This window comes from Diplotaxodon limnothrissa, linkage group LG1, assembly GCF_057381915.1.
Source record: "Diplotaxodon limnothrissa isolate DT_005_m linkage group LG1, D_limnothrissa_male_GT1.1, whole genome shotgun sequence".
In the NCBI taxonomy this organism is placed as follows: Eukaryota; Metazoa; Chordata; class Actinopteri; order Cichliformes; family Cichlidae; genus Diplotaxodon; species Diplotaxodon limnothrissa.
In genome coordinates this window covers 5,598,154-5,616,257 of record NC_140596.1, presented here as the reverse complement: position 1 = coordinate 5,616,257, position 18,104 = coordinate 5,598,154, and the positions used below count along the sequence as shown (strand labels likewise).

The following is an 18,104-nucleotide window of genomic DNA, read 5'->3' as shown; positions in this document are numbered from 1 at the left end:
TGTGCACTCTTTAAATGCTGTAGGCATTTGTGCAAGCAGATTAGCATGATTTTTTTGTCTTTCAGTTCAGTGAGGCAGTGTCTGTATTTGATACTATCAAAGATTTTTTGTATTTATGAGAAACCTTGATATCAGATAAACCCGTAAAAATTCCAATCTTCCAACAAGATTAACAGAAAGAAGACATCAAGAAAAGGAAATATCGTTAAGAAATAACGCTATAAAGGCCAGGAAACAGGAGATCTTACTCCAAAAACATAAATAAATAAATAAATAGCATGGTCAGATGAGCTTTACTGTAACACAATAGAATCTCTCTGGTTTATATCTGAGAGGAGTAATAAATCAGGTTTAATACACAACGGTATCTTGATATGGCACAGTTTAAATGTTAAGACTAACAAAATGTTTTAGATATTGACAAATGTGTAAAAATGCACACAGCATGTGTAATGCTTCTTGATTCTATCCTTCTTTCCCTCACTGACTCTGCAACCATAAATGACTGCTGTATTCCAATCTGCATGACAAAGCAGTACAAAGTTCAGTCCTGCTGCACTGTTGGCTACATTCTCGCAAAACTAGAACTATTCCATCTTCATAATGTCAAAATGATAAACAAAATTCTTAAGACGGCACAATTTCTTCAAGTAAGTGGCAACTTCAACATGACAGCTGTTTTCAAGGAAAGTAAACTGGGAAAGGGGAAAATGATAAGCACTGACATTGTTTTTCTCTATTGATGTATTTCCCTATCTTGATGCTGCTTTTAGGATGCAGGTTTAGTCTAAGGCTGTTTTAACAGAATACTAATTCAAGTGGGTTAGAAGTCCATTTTTGCTTTCCAAAGCAACATCAACAACACAGCAAAACTGACTTTTATAGCATTCAAGCAGCGCAGGGCCAAAGTATGCTAGGTGACTAAGTGAAGAACGGTGTGGGAAATATAATGCTACAGGGCAGCTTCTGTCTTTATCATGCTGTCTGATGATGCACAATCTTGCCAGAAGCATTTTTAGAGAACCAGCACAGCCATCCCGGTGTTTGGAGAATGGGTCCACTTGTGTCTGCTGATCTTAGATTCTGTTGTTTTGTATTTGTCTGTTTCTTGAACATCCAAAACATTGCAGGAGCTATTTTGTGCTGATGTCTTGCAGTATCCCTTCTGGTGTATTTCCTTTAAATCTGAGTGCACTTTTGTGTAAAAATGTAAATGATTTTGCTTTTTTAAATAGGTCTTCTTCAACTAATTTATATACTTGAATCTTACTTTCAGGGAGTTTAGGAACTTGCAGGCACAAGGTAATGAACATAGCTTAAACAACAGTGGTATCCTAATATTTCAGTAGTCAGCCAAGTTGGCCCGTTCTCAGATGTCTTACTGACATTTTGTCAAAGCTGCTTGTATCTTACAGATTGGTCTCTCACTCCCAATTTATCACATATAGAGGTTCGTGAAGGAGTCCCATTGAAAACCATAGGTGGTGGGGCTACCCCTGTAGCATACCTGACAGAGCTGCCTAGTTGTTGCTGTAGCTGCCTGGGTTTCAGTCACCCCCAGGCCATTTGCTGCATGTCATTCCCTCACTTTGTCTCCCCAGCTTTCTCTCTGTTCTACAATATCGCAATCAAATGTACGCGTTCTTGTTCTTTAAAAATGGCAAATTAGCTCTCAAAGTCCAGTGGTGGGGCAGTCCATCAGTAGTGTACAACTTGTGTCTAACGTAGCAATGCCTGTGACACCAAAGAGAATATCAGTATTTGATGGCCGTGGTCCTGTTTTGTTATGTCTGTAAAACGTGCTTTCTGCTATACTATTTGTAGTCTCCAGGCAAGGATGACCTTGAAGTAACTGGCATGATGTCATCAGGGTTACTTTTTCAAATATTTGCCCAAGGATGACTCTGTGCTTTGTGTCACTGAGCTGACCTGAAAATTATCTTCATACACAGCAAAATCTCCAGTGTTAAATTAACACTAGAGAGTGTCTACATGGGTCCACACCTCTGAGTGTTAAATACAATACTGTTGAGTGTTAAATTAACACTTTTGACAGTGTTATATGTTTAAAAGTAACCTGGTCAGTTTTGAAGATTAACAATGGCTAACACTGAGCAGTGCTGATTTTCTAACACTGGAAAATAACTCAAAATGTTAGAAATATTCCAGTGTTAGAAAATCAGCACTGCTCAGTGTTAGCCATTGTTAATCTTCAAAACTGACCAGGTTACTTTTAAACATATAACACTGTCAAAAGTGTTAATTTAACACTCAACAGTATTGTATTTAACACTCAGAGGTGTGGACCCATGTAGACACTCTCTAGTGTTAATTTAACACTGGAGATTTTGCTGTGTAGCACTGTCTTCAACGTTTTGTAGTGTTGACCTCTAGCCTGTATAAGAAAAGCACACTCATTCGGCAATATTTATAAAAATATATTTCACAAAGTAGGAAACAATACAGGGTATCTTAGATTACAGTACAGGGAGTAAATAATTGAACATACACATTTATAAGCATTAAAGCACAGTAGAAAATATGATCTGCATGTAGGACTATTCCATATATATTGTTTAGTCTACCGAGAACTGCCATAATACTGTATCAGTACAAACTGAGTATGCACGCAGCTGTAGTGCCATTGAAATTCTCATAATGTGCAAGAGCTAACGTGCAGAGACAAAACCTACCACCTCATTGAAAGCTAATGACGTTAGCAGTAACTCTATGTACAGTACAAGTCTTTTTATTGATATCATACAGTGTAAGCACAATATGCACATGGTCCTGATCCGCAAATTCATTTTTCTTGGGCTAACACAATCTGTGTTTCCTAAATGAGATTTGATGTTTAAAAAGAGTCACTTAGTTCTCAATTGGACTATTGTGCTCAGACGCTGCACCTCGGAATATATTACGAAATATATTTTACACAGAATTAGCATGTGTCAGAAAGATCCCATTTCTGAAGTCCCAATTAATGAATTCATCTGCATTGCTACAGTAACCTAGAGGTCTTGTTTGCCTGCTTAAATCTAATCTACATCATCAACTGCAATAGGTTTATGATATGGTTTGGCTGTTATGAAATAGTGTTTGAGTGGTTAGAAAAAAACTGTTGAATGTGAAATAATCTGAACACACTCACTTCAAATAGTCAGCACAGAAAAAAAAGACTTAGGAGCAGATATACAAAAACTCAGAACAATAATGAAGAATCAACACATCTCTTGTCAAAAACAGTAGATTACAATTGTATTTAATGTTGCTTCTGTAAAAAGAAGGCCTCAGAGTTTCTACATTTCTCTTTTTTGTCTTCACTTCAGTCTTTTATAGGCTAGTAACGCTTGCAACCCACACCTGTAGCATGTAAATACAAAGAGTTGTATAAAGCAAGCCTTTCTGGGCTTTAGATAGTTTATAAATGTGGCCACCAGAGAACATATCAAATGATAACAAATTCACCTTAAAGCCAATACTGGTTTGTCTTTTTGCTTTTTTTCAAATCATACATACATTCATCATTGTAATGAAGACCATATATTGCTTTGTCATTGTCTTGTTCCTTGCAATCACCATCAGCTGCGTGGCTTAGGGAGACAGGAAACCCTCTCCACCTTCTGTAGTCCAGCTTGTTGTCCATGGAGCATCGAGCATGGTGTCCGCTCAAGCTTCAGAGAACCCACAAATATCTGTTCACTGAGCAACTACCAGCAATGCCAGGGTTTTTCTGCTACTGGTAGTCACAGTAAATGACTAACACCCAAAATACTGCTAGACACTCCACAACGGAATCTAAGTTACACTCCACAAGAATCATAGATCTCCTAATAAAGACATTGTTTGGCTGAACAATTATAATGCGCTTGACATAGTAGATGACAACTGCTATACCTCACTCTAAAAAGATTACAAAAAGGTGGCCTCCCTTGTTATTAACTGTTTTTTTTTTCTTTTTAAACACCAGTTTCTAAAAGCCAACAAACCCCCTAGCGTTCAATACACAAGTATGTGGACAGAAAAAAAAATCTTAAGTCTTTTTTTTTGTTTGTTTGTTTTTAAGAAATCAAAGGTCAGGTCTCACGGTCACTCTCACCCACAGAGTAGAGCTCCCCAAGTCTTCTGAAGCGTGGACCCCATTCTCTGAGATAGTCATAGTTCTGGTCAGAGTCTGATGACGCTGTCTCCAGTGAGCTGAGGGAGCCAGCAATGGATCCCCGGCCCTCGTATCCATAGATCTGGATGGAGTCGTAAGGTGGTGCTGTTGGATCATTGTCTGCCTCGTGGAGCCGTACGTTGATGAATTCATCTACATCCACACCATTTGGACCCGAATGTTGACCTGCCCGTGGCATAAACTGCAGGTCAGGCTTGATATCCTTGCGTGGCAGGTACCCATTGATGCCATCCGGGTTCTGCAGCGTGGCAATGTCAAATGCTTCGGTGTCCTCCTCACCTCCTCCTTCATCATCATAACGGATAATATTCTCCCTCACATCTTCGTCATCCTTGATAATCAGAGGCTCATTCTTGTGTCTCCTCAAGGTCACGAATAGTACTACTATTACTGTCAGAAAGAAAGATTGAAAAATAGGTAGAAAAATACACGGGAAACTAGGTTAGGATTGGTCAAGTGGATTTTTGTGTTAGTACAAGTACATCTTTTATGGAGGAAAAAAATCTATGATGTCTACAACATCCATTAAAACCACTTCAATGGAATGATGCACAACAGAACGGATACCTCACCTAGCAGTAGTATAATGCAGGCAAGGATGGCAATTAAAGCCCCCATACTAAGTCCAATGGGTAAGACATACGCCTCCACGTTGCAAGACTGGACAATGCCATCCTTACTGCACCCACAGACTCTGATCGTCAAGGTGTTGGTGCTGCTCATCGGCGGATTCCCATTGTCCGTCACAATGATTGGCAGGAAGTACATCTCCTGTTTCTGTCGTCGGAAGGTATCATGCTTGGCTAGGACACTGATTGAATTGTCTGTCAGAGAGATGTAAAGCCAGAGATGAATTTTTGCAAGGGCGTGAGAAAAACCCATTATTATTCATGGTGGTGACAGACTGAAGTTCTATTATTAAATTGTGTGAAGATCAGTGCAGCATGAGGGTAAACTAATTTCACATCAATCGCCATTAGGCTTTTTAGCATTCTCACATTCCAATGCTGTAGATAGATTCCAACCACCTTCCTTCGTTTCTCTACAGTCCAATTTGAGGATTCTGAAGAAAGGTGAATCTGAATTCGCCGTCCCTCTTTGAAAGTGAAGGAAATGAAGGGACCACGGCAGGCGACACTGGCTAAGAAGATGGCACATGTCGACCCAGAAAGGTGCCAGCTGCTCTTTGATGGCACTTCTGTGAAGCTGTCTGCTCATTAGCTGGCACTCCTTAGCCTCCTCACATTATCAAACACTTGCAGTCCCATAAGAACCTACTCCTGCTGATCTTATGGAAAACATACAAGATTTCTGATAGTCTAACCTTTGCCTCGCAGCTTGAGGGTGATACAGAGAGAAGGGCCAAGTTGAAACATTCGTGTTGACAGAGCAAACTTAATCATAAGATGGAAGACTTCATGATAGAATTATTTGCTTTGCACAATCTGTAATTGATGTGAACATATGCTCAGATTTATTTTCTTATGAGTGCTGCCACAAAGTGATACACTCTGCTTTGTGAGCACCGACATGTCCCTTTTTATTTAGATCATTGAGCACTGCATAGTAAGAAGTATAAACTATAGTGAAGTAAACCATTGGGGCATGTTCTGATATGCAGATGATTTGCATTTTCCTAGCAACTATTGATGGTAAAAAATAGAATTGCCAATCGACATACGGAGTTTCTACTCAAAGAGAAAGACAGCTGTGCACATAACCTTCAAACAGACTGAACTCACTAGGTTTACAACAATGCTGTTTTTATTACCTTTTATATATTAGGCCACTTGAACAGTGTTTCATCTACTGACTGTTAGCGTTCTGATGAACACTGTGTACATTGAAATATTAATTGTCACTATGACAAAAGCAAAGCCTTATTTAAATTAAGATTTGCTATAAATAACGTATTATGTGGGAGGCTACAAATGACAGCAGTGACAGCAAAAGTGACACCAACAGTCTAAACACTTTCAAATTCCCGATGCCTCTGAAGTTTCACAACCTGCATAAATTAAATGTTTTATAACCTAACATGAAAGGATCTAAGAAGTGAAAGAGGTCATATTGGTAGGACCAAATTTGCCTAGAAATAAATATACAAAATGGTTAGGGTGTCAGTTTGTGTCACAGTTGTATTGTGTCCTCATTATTGGCATGTCATTGTATGCTGTATAATCACAGACACTAATAATTAGTCCCTAAAAAAGCCTTTCCTTAAATCTGAGTGTAAGACTACATGTTTCACTGACAATCTTTCAGCATCACAACATTAACAAAATTAACATGCAGCAGTAAATGTTGTTTATAGAGCCGGAGACAATTTTGTGTTAACATGCAGTAAAGGCTCATTCAGCAGTGGTGATGAAGAATAAGGACTACAACAATTAATATTTAAACTGACTGACACTTGCAGGTAAAGTTTGAAGCTGTTCGGTGTACAGCTAATTGGCTAATTAGCCTGCAAAATTACATTAGCAAGCATTTTTCCTTTGCTAACCTTTGTCTTGTAGCTGGTTCAGCAAGTCGGGGTGAAAGACACAATTCTTTGGTGTTGTAGGAGGAAAGAGGGGGCATAATGACAAAACTTTGGGCAGTCTGAATAGTTACACTCTTATTTGAAAAGTCTGTTTATATTTAAATTTTTAAGAGACGATTTATCAGCAATGTATCATAACCAGTAACTGCGATATGGACTGTTGCAGTTACTGGACAGTGCTACTTGTCCCGCTCACAATGATGCTAAAAAAAAGTAGAGGTAAAGTGAAGGAGCAATTTTAGAGAAAATTATTCAGCATCTAACTGTCTGTCTAACTGTATTAGGTCCTGGATTACAAGGTTGCAGTTTAAATTTGGATATACTGTGTGGATTGCATATGTAGAGTGTGTGCAGCAGGCACTCTGGCAATCAAAAGCAGATAAACACATGTACGGTGCATGTATGTATGACATTTATTCATAATATATCTTGATGGTCATGGAAATAGGAGGGCACCTAGAGATGAACCTCAAATATTGGAGGCACCCAGGAAAAAAAGTGTTGCCAAGTAGGAATTAAATTTTTGATGGACCCTTTAATTTTTTTAATAAACAAGGATCACTCTGAATAGTCGCAAGTATAAAGATAATGCTAAAAGGTGATGTAGAATTGAAAGGAGATGATTCTGTTCTATTAATGACGATAAAGTAGTACCTGTCAAAGACTATTTGACATTAGCCACCAGAAACTGTAGCGGTAAAACCCTTGAGCATAATGAATTTAGCAACAGTACATTTTATTCCTAATGTGTTGAACATTGCATTTGTAAAAGGAACATTGTGTTATTTCCTCATACAAATGTTAGTGTGAAAATAATGTCTATCAGCAGAATTACATTTTTTGCATCATGGTGAGTATGTTGTCTCAGCTACCAAGGATGGGAAGCCCTGCTCTGTTGCATCCCGCCTACTGAATACTCAGTTGTGAGGACGCTCAGTATCTTCTATATAGCTGGTCAGAACCTTCGCCATTTTCCCCATGGCAGGCTACCCCTAACCTCTTCACTGTGCATTCCCTACAATTAGACTCATCATCACAAACAAAAGCAGCACACAGAGGCTCACAGGAGCCCGGCGCTCTTCACTGAAGTGTCTCCCACAGCTGCCGCCTCAGATAGAAATAGTCACTCAAGTGCAGAGGAATATGGTGCAATGGTGCTTTTTTCTGTTTAGAATTAACATTACCATAGACAAGTGGCTGCTGTGGTGTGGTATGTAATATATGGAACCAAACCACAACACATATTTACTTTTGTTTCAGGCATTTGAGGAAGAGAGGAGGCTTTTTGTTCACTGGTCAAACACAGAGCTGTGCTTTTAGAGGTGAATCATTTCTAGTGGAGGTTTTATCTGTTACATCATCTTAAGAAACTAATAAATCTCCTCTGCACAAAAGGACAGGATTCAGGAGCATGCATGTTTTATAAACTTTGAAGTTGATCCAGAGTTAAGACTAAATAATCTGAAGCAAGTCTGTGCTGATGCAGCCTTTTATTCATAACACGTTGGGATGTTATGCACATATCCTGCCAGTGCTGTTCAGAAGCGCAAGGTTTGTTAAAAATATTATAATAAAAAAAATGGTAGCCCACTTGACCTGACTTATACAAACTCATCTTGCATCAAAGAGAGGTAGCAGTAACTTTGCCTACAGCTTCCACATCGGAACAGAAGGGTAGTACCATATGAAGATCTTTCTGCCCCAAGCTGAAACTATTACACAACTCATGGTGAACACAGTCGGTTCAGAGTCGGTAATGAAGGAAAGGCAAGAATGGAATGGAATAAAAAACATGAGAAAATGGCAAATAAACCATTCAGAGTATTTAGCAAATAAATTTAGTACCATCTGCCACACTGCAACAGCTCCTAGGAAGTCACCCTACATTTAGCTGAAAGAATACCAGGAAAAGCCATTTGGATCCCATTCATTTAGTTTCCCTCAAAACGCGCTGGGGAGTAAAAAGAAGCTGGTGTCCAGACAATTTCACATCTGCTAATTGTGAGCTACACTGATCCACCAGATTTCATCTCCAGTATGGCTAACGTGCCGCGGGTTGGAGATTAGACTGGAAAGCCATTGAAAAAATTTGCAGAAACTTCAGTCATTCTGCCACAAAAGACTTATTTTTCTCTGATGTCACCTGCTTCTCACCTTGGTTGTTTTTGATGGTAAAATTGGGGTTGTTTAGCATCTCAGGGACTAAACGATAGTCAAAGTAATGGCCCTGGATTGGGTCATCTTTGTCCACCGCACTGACAGTCTGGATCACCTGTGTTGAAAACAGATAGAAAAGCAGATTTACAGAGGAGGGCTCAAAACCATTAGAGGAGGCAGCCTATTCATTACTCTGTTTTTGCCACCGCAGATTGCCTCAGTGTAATAGTGGCTGGATCATACCTGATGAAATATGTGCCCTATTCATTCCTGGAGTTTGAGATTATTATCAATGAGGTCCTGTCTAGTCTGGCACACTTTCAGGCTCCTGGCTCTATCTGTTAATCTGTCATCATAGGTCTTATCACACTGTATGTCTTTATGATTTATTGGAAATTAGAATTCAGGCCCGGCAGGACAGTTTCATCTTTTCTCTGTTTACTTTTTTTTCTCTCTCCTCCTTTCAATAAAACTCCCTATGGTATATACACAGGTCCCGTGAATGAGGTCGATTGATGAAAAGGAGAATGCTAAGTACTTGTCCACGATTTTTGGCTGGGGGAAGCATTGTGCCATCTGGAGGAGGACATGAAAGACAGTCTTGAATTATGATCCACTCTGATCAATCCTGACTGCTCTCATTTCCCCTTTGCTCAGCGCACACTGTGTGGAAGGAGGACTTTTGTGGAGAAAAAAGACCGTACTCCCACCTCTGTAGTTTCCCACTGAAATAAATAGCCTATAATTCACTGTGGCCAATCATTACAAAGGAGGAGAAAGAGAAAGAAAAGGACAGAGAGTAAGAAATTGATAGATAACTGCTTTGATGAATGAGCGTCTTCTTTCCTTACCTGTCCAGGCTTTCCATTTTCACATAAAAAGGCCTCGTATTCGGTGGCAAATTCGGGTGCATTGTCGTTAATGTCCATTACTCTGATGGCCACAACTGCCCTTGATATCTGACTGTGATTTCCTGATTAGATAGATAGATAGATAGATAGATAGATAGATAGATAGATAGATAGATAGATAGATAGATAGATAGATAGATAGATAGATAGATAGATAGATAGAAAGAATCATAAGGAATCAAAAGATGTAGAGGAAAAGTGGAGATTAATAAATAAGAAGAGCCAGTGATAGAAAAAATGTTATACTTGAAATCCCAGGTAAATTCTGTGACCTAGTTTTAATTTCCTTTATTTTCCATCTTTATTCTCCCTTCATTTCCTGGGCTGATGGGAGGACAGATGATAAGCCACATCAATCTAAATTTCAGCCAGTATCAACGATGCAAAACAGGATTCTAGGCAACAGAAATGGAAAAAAAATCCTATTCAAAGTGCTTTTGAAAATCCCCTGTACACTGTAATGTTTAAAACATGAGGGTTAAAACATGCATATTAATGAGTCATTGGTAACTGAAGTCTAAAAAGACAATAAAAGGCAGTTTAATTAGATTAGATTTTGATTGGAATTATTCATCACTGGTAATTGACAGTCGCTTTCGAGAGTCTCTGTGAATGGTGTATTTATTAATCAGTGGTGCAAATGCCAACTTTAAAAGCAATTATCTATTAATGTGGACCCAAGAGGGTTGTGTCACCATGGCCAGTGACAATAGTGATTTTTGTTTAAATTATTTTTATTGATTTGGAAAATTATCAATTTAAGAGAATGCTTTGCAATGTTATTTTAGACGTACACTACATTTTTCTTGAACCGTGTGTGTGTTTTTGTAATTTCCTTTCATTTTTACAGATTAGCTACACTGAGGACATGCTTATATACAACATACTTTATGCTGTATACCAGGTACCACATCATAAAGTCAGCATATGTGATCGCATTTTCCCAGAGTTCTCAGATTTTATCTGCTAAAAACATCGGGCCATACCAGACAGAGTGAAGCTGCAGCAGCAGAAATCCTGAGTGCCGTGAAAAGTGCCAGACTGCCTTTCACTGCTTATGTTCTAGGATAAGTCCCGCCATTCCAACAGCTGTTGTCTTTAAAAGTTACACTGTCACATTTCTATGAAGAAATTAAACCACTGTCACAGAGGATTACATTAATATACATTTCTGAGCATGGAATACCAAATTATTTGCATAAAAGCATTAGGTTTTTTTCTCTTTCATAATTTCAGTAAAACCTTAAAATGAAGCAGTAGACGCAGTAGAAACTCAGGGCCTTCAGCCTTTCCAGGAGATGAATTGAAAAAGAGGTAAGCAGTGAGGTGAGTGGAAATTGACAGTCTGATAGACAGTGATAGATGGATTAGAGCAGAGGGAGGGGAGACAGTGTGCCCTCCCCTCGCAAGCGATTTCCCCCTAGTAGCAGACAGGGAATAGAATCTGATTAGTCAGATGTCAACTGGTGCGAGGCAGCAGAACGTTCCTCAGTTTGGGTGGCAAATGGCATCGGGATAGAACTGGGAACACATCTATTGCTTTTCACGCCAGAGAAGACACCGGCTTCTCCTCCCCATCCGTGAAGAATAGCAAAACTGCTGTATTTATTTTGGCAAATTCCTATTAGGTGTTCTCAGAGATGCCACTATCTCAAGCCACAGTTACTTTGCCAAGAGGCATGAAAATGTGCTTTCAATGTAAGGGTGCACGACATGACAAGGGAACCAGCTTATCAAATGAGACACATTCAGTTTCTCCAATAGGCTGCTGCGACGGTGGGATTTGTCTTTACCGCATGGCCAAAACATTGCGACAGTGTACGGACTTTTTTTTCTTTCTATTTTCTGACAATTAATATGTGTTTTCTTTGATTAAAGAAAGAAAGCGACAGATAGATGATGAGACATAGAGAGGAGGAAGAGATAGAAGAGACGAATCGGACAGAAAAAAGTTACAAGCTGTGTAAATTTCTATTCCAATAGCTTAAAGGGGTACATTAAGCTTTATCACAACATACAGCCCCCCTGAAACAATCTGTATGCAAATAAAGCCTTACATATGGTTGGAGCTGTTTGTAGCTCTGCCGGCAAGATTTTCTACATAGTCAGTGAGTTTTGCGGTTCGCAGATGTTCTCTAATCTGTAATGGATGCTGGCGTTGGAGCAATCCACTCTGGAGCATGTCTTTAAAACTGTTTATTTGATACGTCTTAATGTTCTTGCACTTTCACAAATTGACTACTGAGCTGTTTAATTCAATCAAAACTCAGCAAATTAACGTATTTAATGCCTCTGTGGATTCAAATGCTAATTGTTTGTGCCATACTCTTGGAGCGATTAAAAGTGCTGGTTTAGAAAGCAGCTCTATACTGTTGAATGGAGAACTTTGTGAAGCAGGTCAGTGATTCCTTTGACTGAGAACACCCATAAAGTTGTTCAAAGGAGTAAGATAGCATACATGTGTTTCTGCTGTTACCCATTAAAAAACAAAAAAACCCAAAGCTTTATTTTCTAAAGCTTTGGGGGTAAATCATTACGGACAGTGTGCACAGCAGGGGAGAACAGAGCCAGCAAATGTTACTTACTGACTTCTGTGGCTGTTACTGTAATATTGTGCCACATGTCTGTCTCTCTGTCCAATGGTTTGGCCAGCGTGATCCTGCCATTGTCCACATTGATGTTGAACTGCCTCTCCAGATCTGTGTGTCGATCAATGAAGTACCTACCAAGATAAACAAACACCAGAAATTTGAGCCAAAACACTGTTGCGGCAGCACCACTGAAGCATCTTTTCTAATCCTTGGGGTGTTGTGCCTAACAGGAGAAACCTGTAGATCAATATTCATTTAAAAACAATTGGAAATCAATAATTATCATCTGAGGGATAATTATTGCCTCCCCATGAACAGCAGGGGGCATTACAGCCTAGAAGCCCTCCCCCCCATCTAGGCGATGCCTCCTTCCTGCAAAAAAGACCATTAGTACATGTTATGTCAGGGTAAGAGATGTGGTGCTGTTAACCCTGTTTGGGATCTGTCAATACTCAATGGCTCCCAAAGGCTTTGCATTAATGAGTTAGGACAGCATTGTGTCACATACAACACCAACAACAGAGGGGCATGGGGGTGGGGAGGTAATGAATATTACAGGAGTTAAACAGTGACCTGCCTATTAAGAACCCTTGTCCGATTTCAGCAATTTTTTTTTCTTTTTAAACTAGTAGAAGGAGATGCTTTATTCATTTTTTATTTACGTATTTTTGTCAAGCTGTCCTTTTTCAGATTGAAATTAATCTATGACCCTGCCCGTGACACACTGACTGAGACTTGTATAGTCTTCCAGTTTAAAAAAAAATAGTGCAACACATAAAACTCCCCACCCCAAAAAATAAAAAAAAAGCAGAAGCACTGGAATGCACATAAAAGAGAATTTTCTGATGCCACTTGAAGCTGTGAAATCGCTCTTTCATGTTGCAGCACGCACAGCGCCAATTCTTGGGACAAGCCCACACAAAACTGACTAAAAAAGAATCTGTCATTATGGGTCATCTTTGGTTTCACACATTTCATTTGCCATTATGTGTGACTGTCATAAACATCCTACTCACCCAAAACACAAGGCTGCAGTGATTCACGTGAACTAATTACATGTACTGCACAGCACAAGGGTTTCCATACCTCCAGGACACATTGTCCCTGTTACTTTCTCTCTGTTTCCTCACAGTACCCCACCTACCCACCCACAATATTGCAAAAGTATTTTTTTTTCTTCCTTTTCTATCCAGCTGGGTCACAAGCTCTTACTAATCCAATCCCCCTATCCAATTCTGAGCAAACCCCCTTCCCCACACAGACATCCCGGCCATCAGGCACACTGCTCACCCTGTCTCTCCTCCTTCCTCACCCTGGGTCTCATTCTGTCTCACACTGGAACTGCTCATCCCTATCACTGTAGACCTGTTGGCAGGGAGTCTATAGTATTTATGTGAGAGAATGAATGAAAAGACAGAATGGAAAGGAATGCAGAGGAAAGGAAAGAAAAAACAGAAAAAGAGCACCAGAAAATGGCAAAGACAAAGTCACAATAACTATTTATATGAAGAAGGTTGCTGCTTATACAAGAATGGTAGGGAATGAAATAAATAAACCACTGGCCCAGATTCCAATTGTTGGGGAGATGTACCGAGCCGTGACATTTCCATTTTTGAGATGAAATGGTGTAAAATCCTCTAGACGCCAGGCTGGAAGAGGTCCATAAGGACCCCACCCCCCACTACCAACACCCCACCGCTCCTTCTCTTTCTCTCTTGGCCTGCAGACGCAAAGCACTTTCAAGACAGGCAGACAGCAGCAACCCACCTGGGAGCAGCCTCTCTCCTGCAGACTGAGTGGATCCCAGTCAAAGTCTGACAGCCTCACGTGGAAGAGAGGAGACAGACCCTGAAATGTTCTGCCACCTGTCACTCAAACTGACAATGTGATGTGAAAAGAATTAAAAGCAAATAAAAAAAATGATCTCCAACATTATACGTTCGCAGCTTTCCCGAGTGTGATGTGAGAACAGGTGCAAATGTATTCACGCGTCCGTGTATTTCTATCACATCATTTCAGCTTTGCTTTATGTTTCAGAAGATTTTTTTTTCCAAGGTTCTGGACGGGCCTAGGTCAAACAGTTATCCATCATGTTGAGGTTGTTTGTGCCAAATATTTTATAAGTGCTGCAGCTGACATCCAAAAATATTCAGAATCACTATAAACATCATCATCATACATTAGTGGAACATAAGCTCAAATAGCAAAATAGCTACAAGCTATAATTAGACTGTTTTTGTTTGTTTTTTTGTAATTAGAACTTTGATGCACTGCATTTTTCACAGAGTGTCATCTATCAAACAGTGTGGCCAGGGTGGGACTTCTCTGTTGCAGTTTATGAGGATGGCCCCTTTTTGCCATGCTAGCTATCATTGGTCATGCTTACTATGCACAGTGATGTCTCTTTTCTGTCACAAAATTTTCTTCAGTCAATAACATAGACTAGGAACAAAACCTAATTACATATTATATATTATTAAAAAAAATTCTTTATGTGTTAAAGGAACAAAAAAGTTAAGTTTGCTTTTGTTCACATTGCTGTGCAGTGGGCCTACTCATAAAGTGCAAAATGAATCATTAAGATGACACTAATGATTCTATTATAAAATGAGTATATTATGTTTTTTTCCTTTCCCAAAATTAGGCTCTAATTCAGTTTCTCTATAACCAATTTTATATGTGTGTGGAAAAAAATGTACACATAAAACAGAAGCATTTCCTAAAAAATTTAAATTAAACAATTTTACATATGGCTTTGGCAATGTTGGAGGGAGTTTTATAAAGTACGATGAATTAAAATATTCAAATACAATGAAAAACCAAGAGAAAATGTTATGATAATAATAAATGAAACATTTGTAAAGTTTTCATTAGTTCAAATCGGTTAGAGTTAAAAGTTCAAAAAAGTTATTTAGTCGTTATGGAAGAATTCTTATTACTCTTATTTCAAAATGAAAGACATACATGAATGGTTTACTGTGGCCAAACTAGGCATGATAGTGATGCCTCCCACTTAACTGTTACCGCTAATTGTTTGACGTATCATTATGGAAGCGTCCGATATATCATATAAGCATGCTACACAACATGTGCTGCAGATATGTATGTCTACCTGTGGTTATCTATTATAGGCTAAGCAGCCATGGAAAGGTTTCTATGTCCATTTGTGTTTTTTCACACCCCTGACTGGCTGGGGTTTTATCTCCATTACAGTGTGAATGTGAGTGACTGAGCGCCTGTACAAGTTGGAAGACTATAAGGTGAAAAGATTGAGAATATATATATATATTTTTGTTGGCAGCAAACAAAATGCCCCTGATAATCCTGCTTGCTATTACGTCAGTTATTCCCCTGGGAGGATCACAGGGGTAAAATTAGTTTCCCCGACTCTTAAATGCTGACCATTTATGTTTGAACACAACATCTTATTTAGTTTCATTTCCAAGTTCTTTTAATGGAGATGGTGATTTGCTTGAGAGTTAGAAATAATATATAGTATAAATAACAAAATATTAAAAATATAGGAAAATATCCCTGTGAAGTAGAAGGTGTTTTCTTTAGTGACATTACATTTCCATTTGTTTCAAAACCATCTCCTTTGCTTGACTACTTGTATTACCATACATAGTATGCCAGCTGTCAGCTGTGCCGTAACATATTGAGCCGGCATAAACAAACATTCTTTAGAATTTCATTATGCTCCTGTAAATTACTTCAAAGTGAAAGTAAAAGTAAAAAAAACAAAACAAGAATGAACAAAAAGATGAAAATCAAACATGTTTAAAATCTTTTGCCAATGCTTGTCACTGTATCAATATTTCCGATATAAACTACACATATTATATGAAATCAAACAGTTTGTGTCAGACAACCTTAGTGACTGCCAGATGTCACATTGCTTTTTATTTGTGATCAGTCAGGTAGAAAACGACAGAGCACAGGCTCCAGAGAAAAGCTGTACTAAGGAAGTATTTCATGGAGTGCACCTGAAATGTTATTGGTTGGATGCATTAAGTACAGCTAAGGGGTAGTTTGTCTCCTGAGTGCAGAGGACATGGCAGCCCACCAGAGCACTCGCCTCGAGTGGTTTTGACTCAAACTGGTTTGGTCTGGTCTGGCAGGGGGGGATTAAGACAGAAAGTGATTCTAATCAGAGGGGTCGAATCAGGAGCTTGTTCAGATGATGGCGGGAGAGCGTCTAACTAAAGCTGCTATTACTGCTGCCACTCCAAAGATATAGATCCGACTTTACTAACGACAGCTTTCTTTTGTAGGAACCTGTTCTTTTAGAAAACCGAAGAAATTAAGAGACTAAGAAGAGAAAAACAGAGAGATAAGAACAAAGGAAAACACAGATTAATAAAGTGTATATTTTAAACCAGTGTTTTAATCATATATTAACTGGCTGCCTCAAAGCTCTGGGAGATGGCTGTTACAGGTGGGGTCACAATAAGGTCCTTGCAGTAATCCCCAAATATACAGACTTCCACAGGGTCAAAGGTAATAAACATTAAGCCCTACCAATCGAAAATATTACGTTTCAAAGGAAAGTAAACAAGACTGCAAAGGCAAGAACAACAGCCAAGTATTTTTCCTCTACGCTGCACCAAACCTTTGACTGAGGCGTTCAAGTCAGTCTTAGAAGAAAGCCTCTCTTTCCAGAAGTGTGGCAGTCAGGACATGTTTACTAAAAACATCTCGCCAGCTGGACCTCACTGTAAGATGGAAGGATGACCTCTCAGTTTCTCATGTTATAAAGAAAGCACCAAAATCTACTTGAATAGGCCATCGTCAATGGATGGCATAAAGCCTCATTTGTTATCAGAGTTGACTGCTGTGGATTCAGTTCAATTCACTTCAGTTTTATTTATATTGCCCCAAATCACAGTGGCACAGTAACACAGTGGTCAGCACTGTTGCCTCACAGCAAGAAGGTCCTGAATTCAGTTCCACCATCAGGCTGGGGTCTTTCTGTGTGGATTTTGCATGTTCTCCCTGTGTTTGTGTGGGTTCTTTCCAGGTACTATGGCTTCCTCCCACATTCTAAAGACATGCAGTTAGTGGGGATAGGTTAATAGGTAAGTCTAAATTGTCCATAGGTGTGAATATGAGTGTGGATGGTTGTCTGTCCCTATGTGTTAGACTGGCAACCTGTCCAGCCTCTTGCCCTAAGACAGCTGGGACAGTCTCCAGCACACCCACCATCCTGACAAGTTGTGACAAGCCTGATAAGCGGATATGAATGGATGGATAGCCCCAAATCAAAACAACTGTTGCCTCAAGCCACTTTATATCGTAAGATAAACACCCTACAATAATACAGAGAAAACACCAACAAGAAGATGAGCCCCTATGAGCAAGAACTTGGCAACAGTGGGAAGGAAAAACTCTGTTTTGACAGGAAAAAGCTTCTGGCAGAACCAGACTCAGGGAGGGGCGGCTATCTGTCGCGAGTGGTTGGGGTGAGAGGAAGAAGACAGGCCAAAAGACAGGACAGAACTAATGATTAACTGGGCGTAATGAGTGAAAAAATGTGACTGAAGCAGAAACACTCCATGCATCATGGGAGGCCCCCAGCATGTTATGCCTATTGCAGCATTACTAAGGGAAGATTTGGAATCACGTGATCCAGACCTAACTATATGCTTTGTCAAAAAGAAACGTTTTAAACCTAATCTTGCAAGTAGAGAGGGTTTCTGTGTCAATGCCATTTCTTTGAGAAG

General features: G+C 39.4%; 1 protein-coding gene across 1 annotated transcript in view; it reads right to left on the bottom strand.

The window, feature by feature from the left end:
- Positions 1 to 4,076: 4,076 nt before the first annotated feature.
- The window catches only part of cdh8 (cadherin 8), a 95,006-nt gene continuing 80,978 nt past the window's right edge, over positions 4,077 to 18,104 (bottom strand). Inside the window, exons 7-11 of the mRNA XM_085351688.1 lie at positions 12,376 to 12,512; positions 9,731 to 9,852; positions 8,877 to 8,994; positions 4,753 to 5,004; positions 4,077 to 4,570 (exon numbers count right to left, since the gene is read on the bottom strand). Of these exons, the coding sequence (XP_085207814.1) occupies positions 4,077 to 4,570; positions 4,753 to 5,004; positions 8,877 to 8,994; positions 9,731 to 9,852; positions 12,376 to 12,512 (1,123 nt within the window). The remainder of the gene's footprint in view (positions 4,571 to 4,752; positions 5,005 to 8,876; positions 8,995 to 9,730; positions 9,853 to 12,375; positions 12,513 to 18,104) is intronic.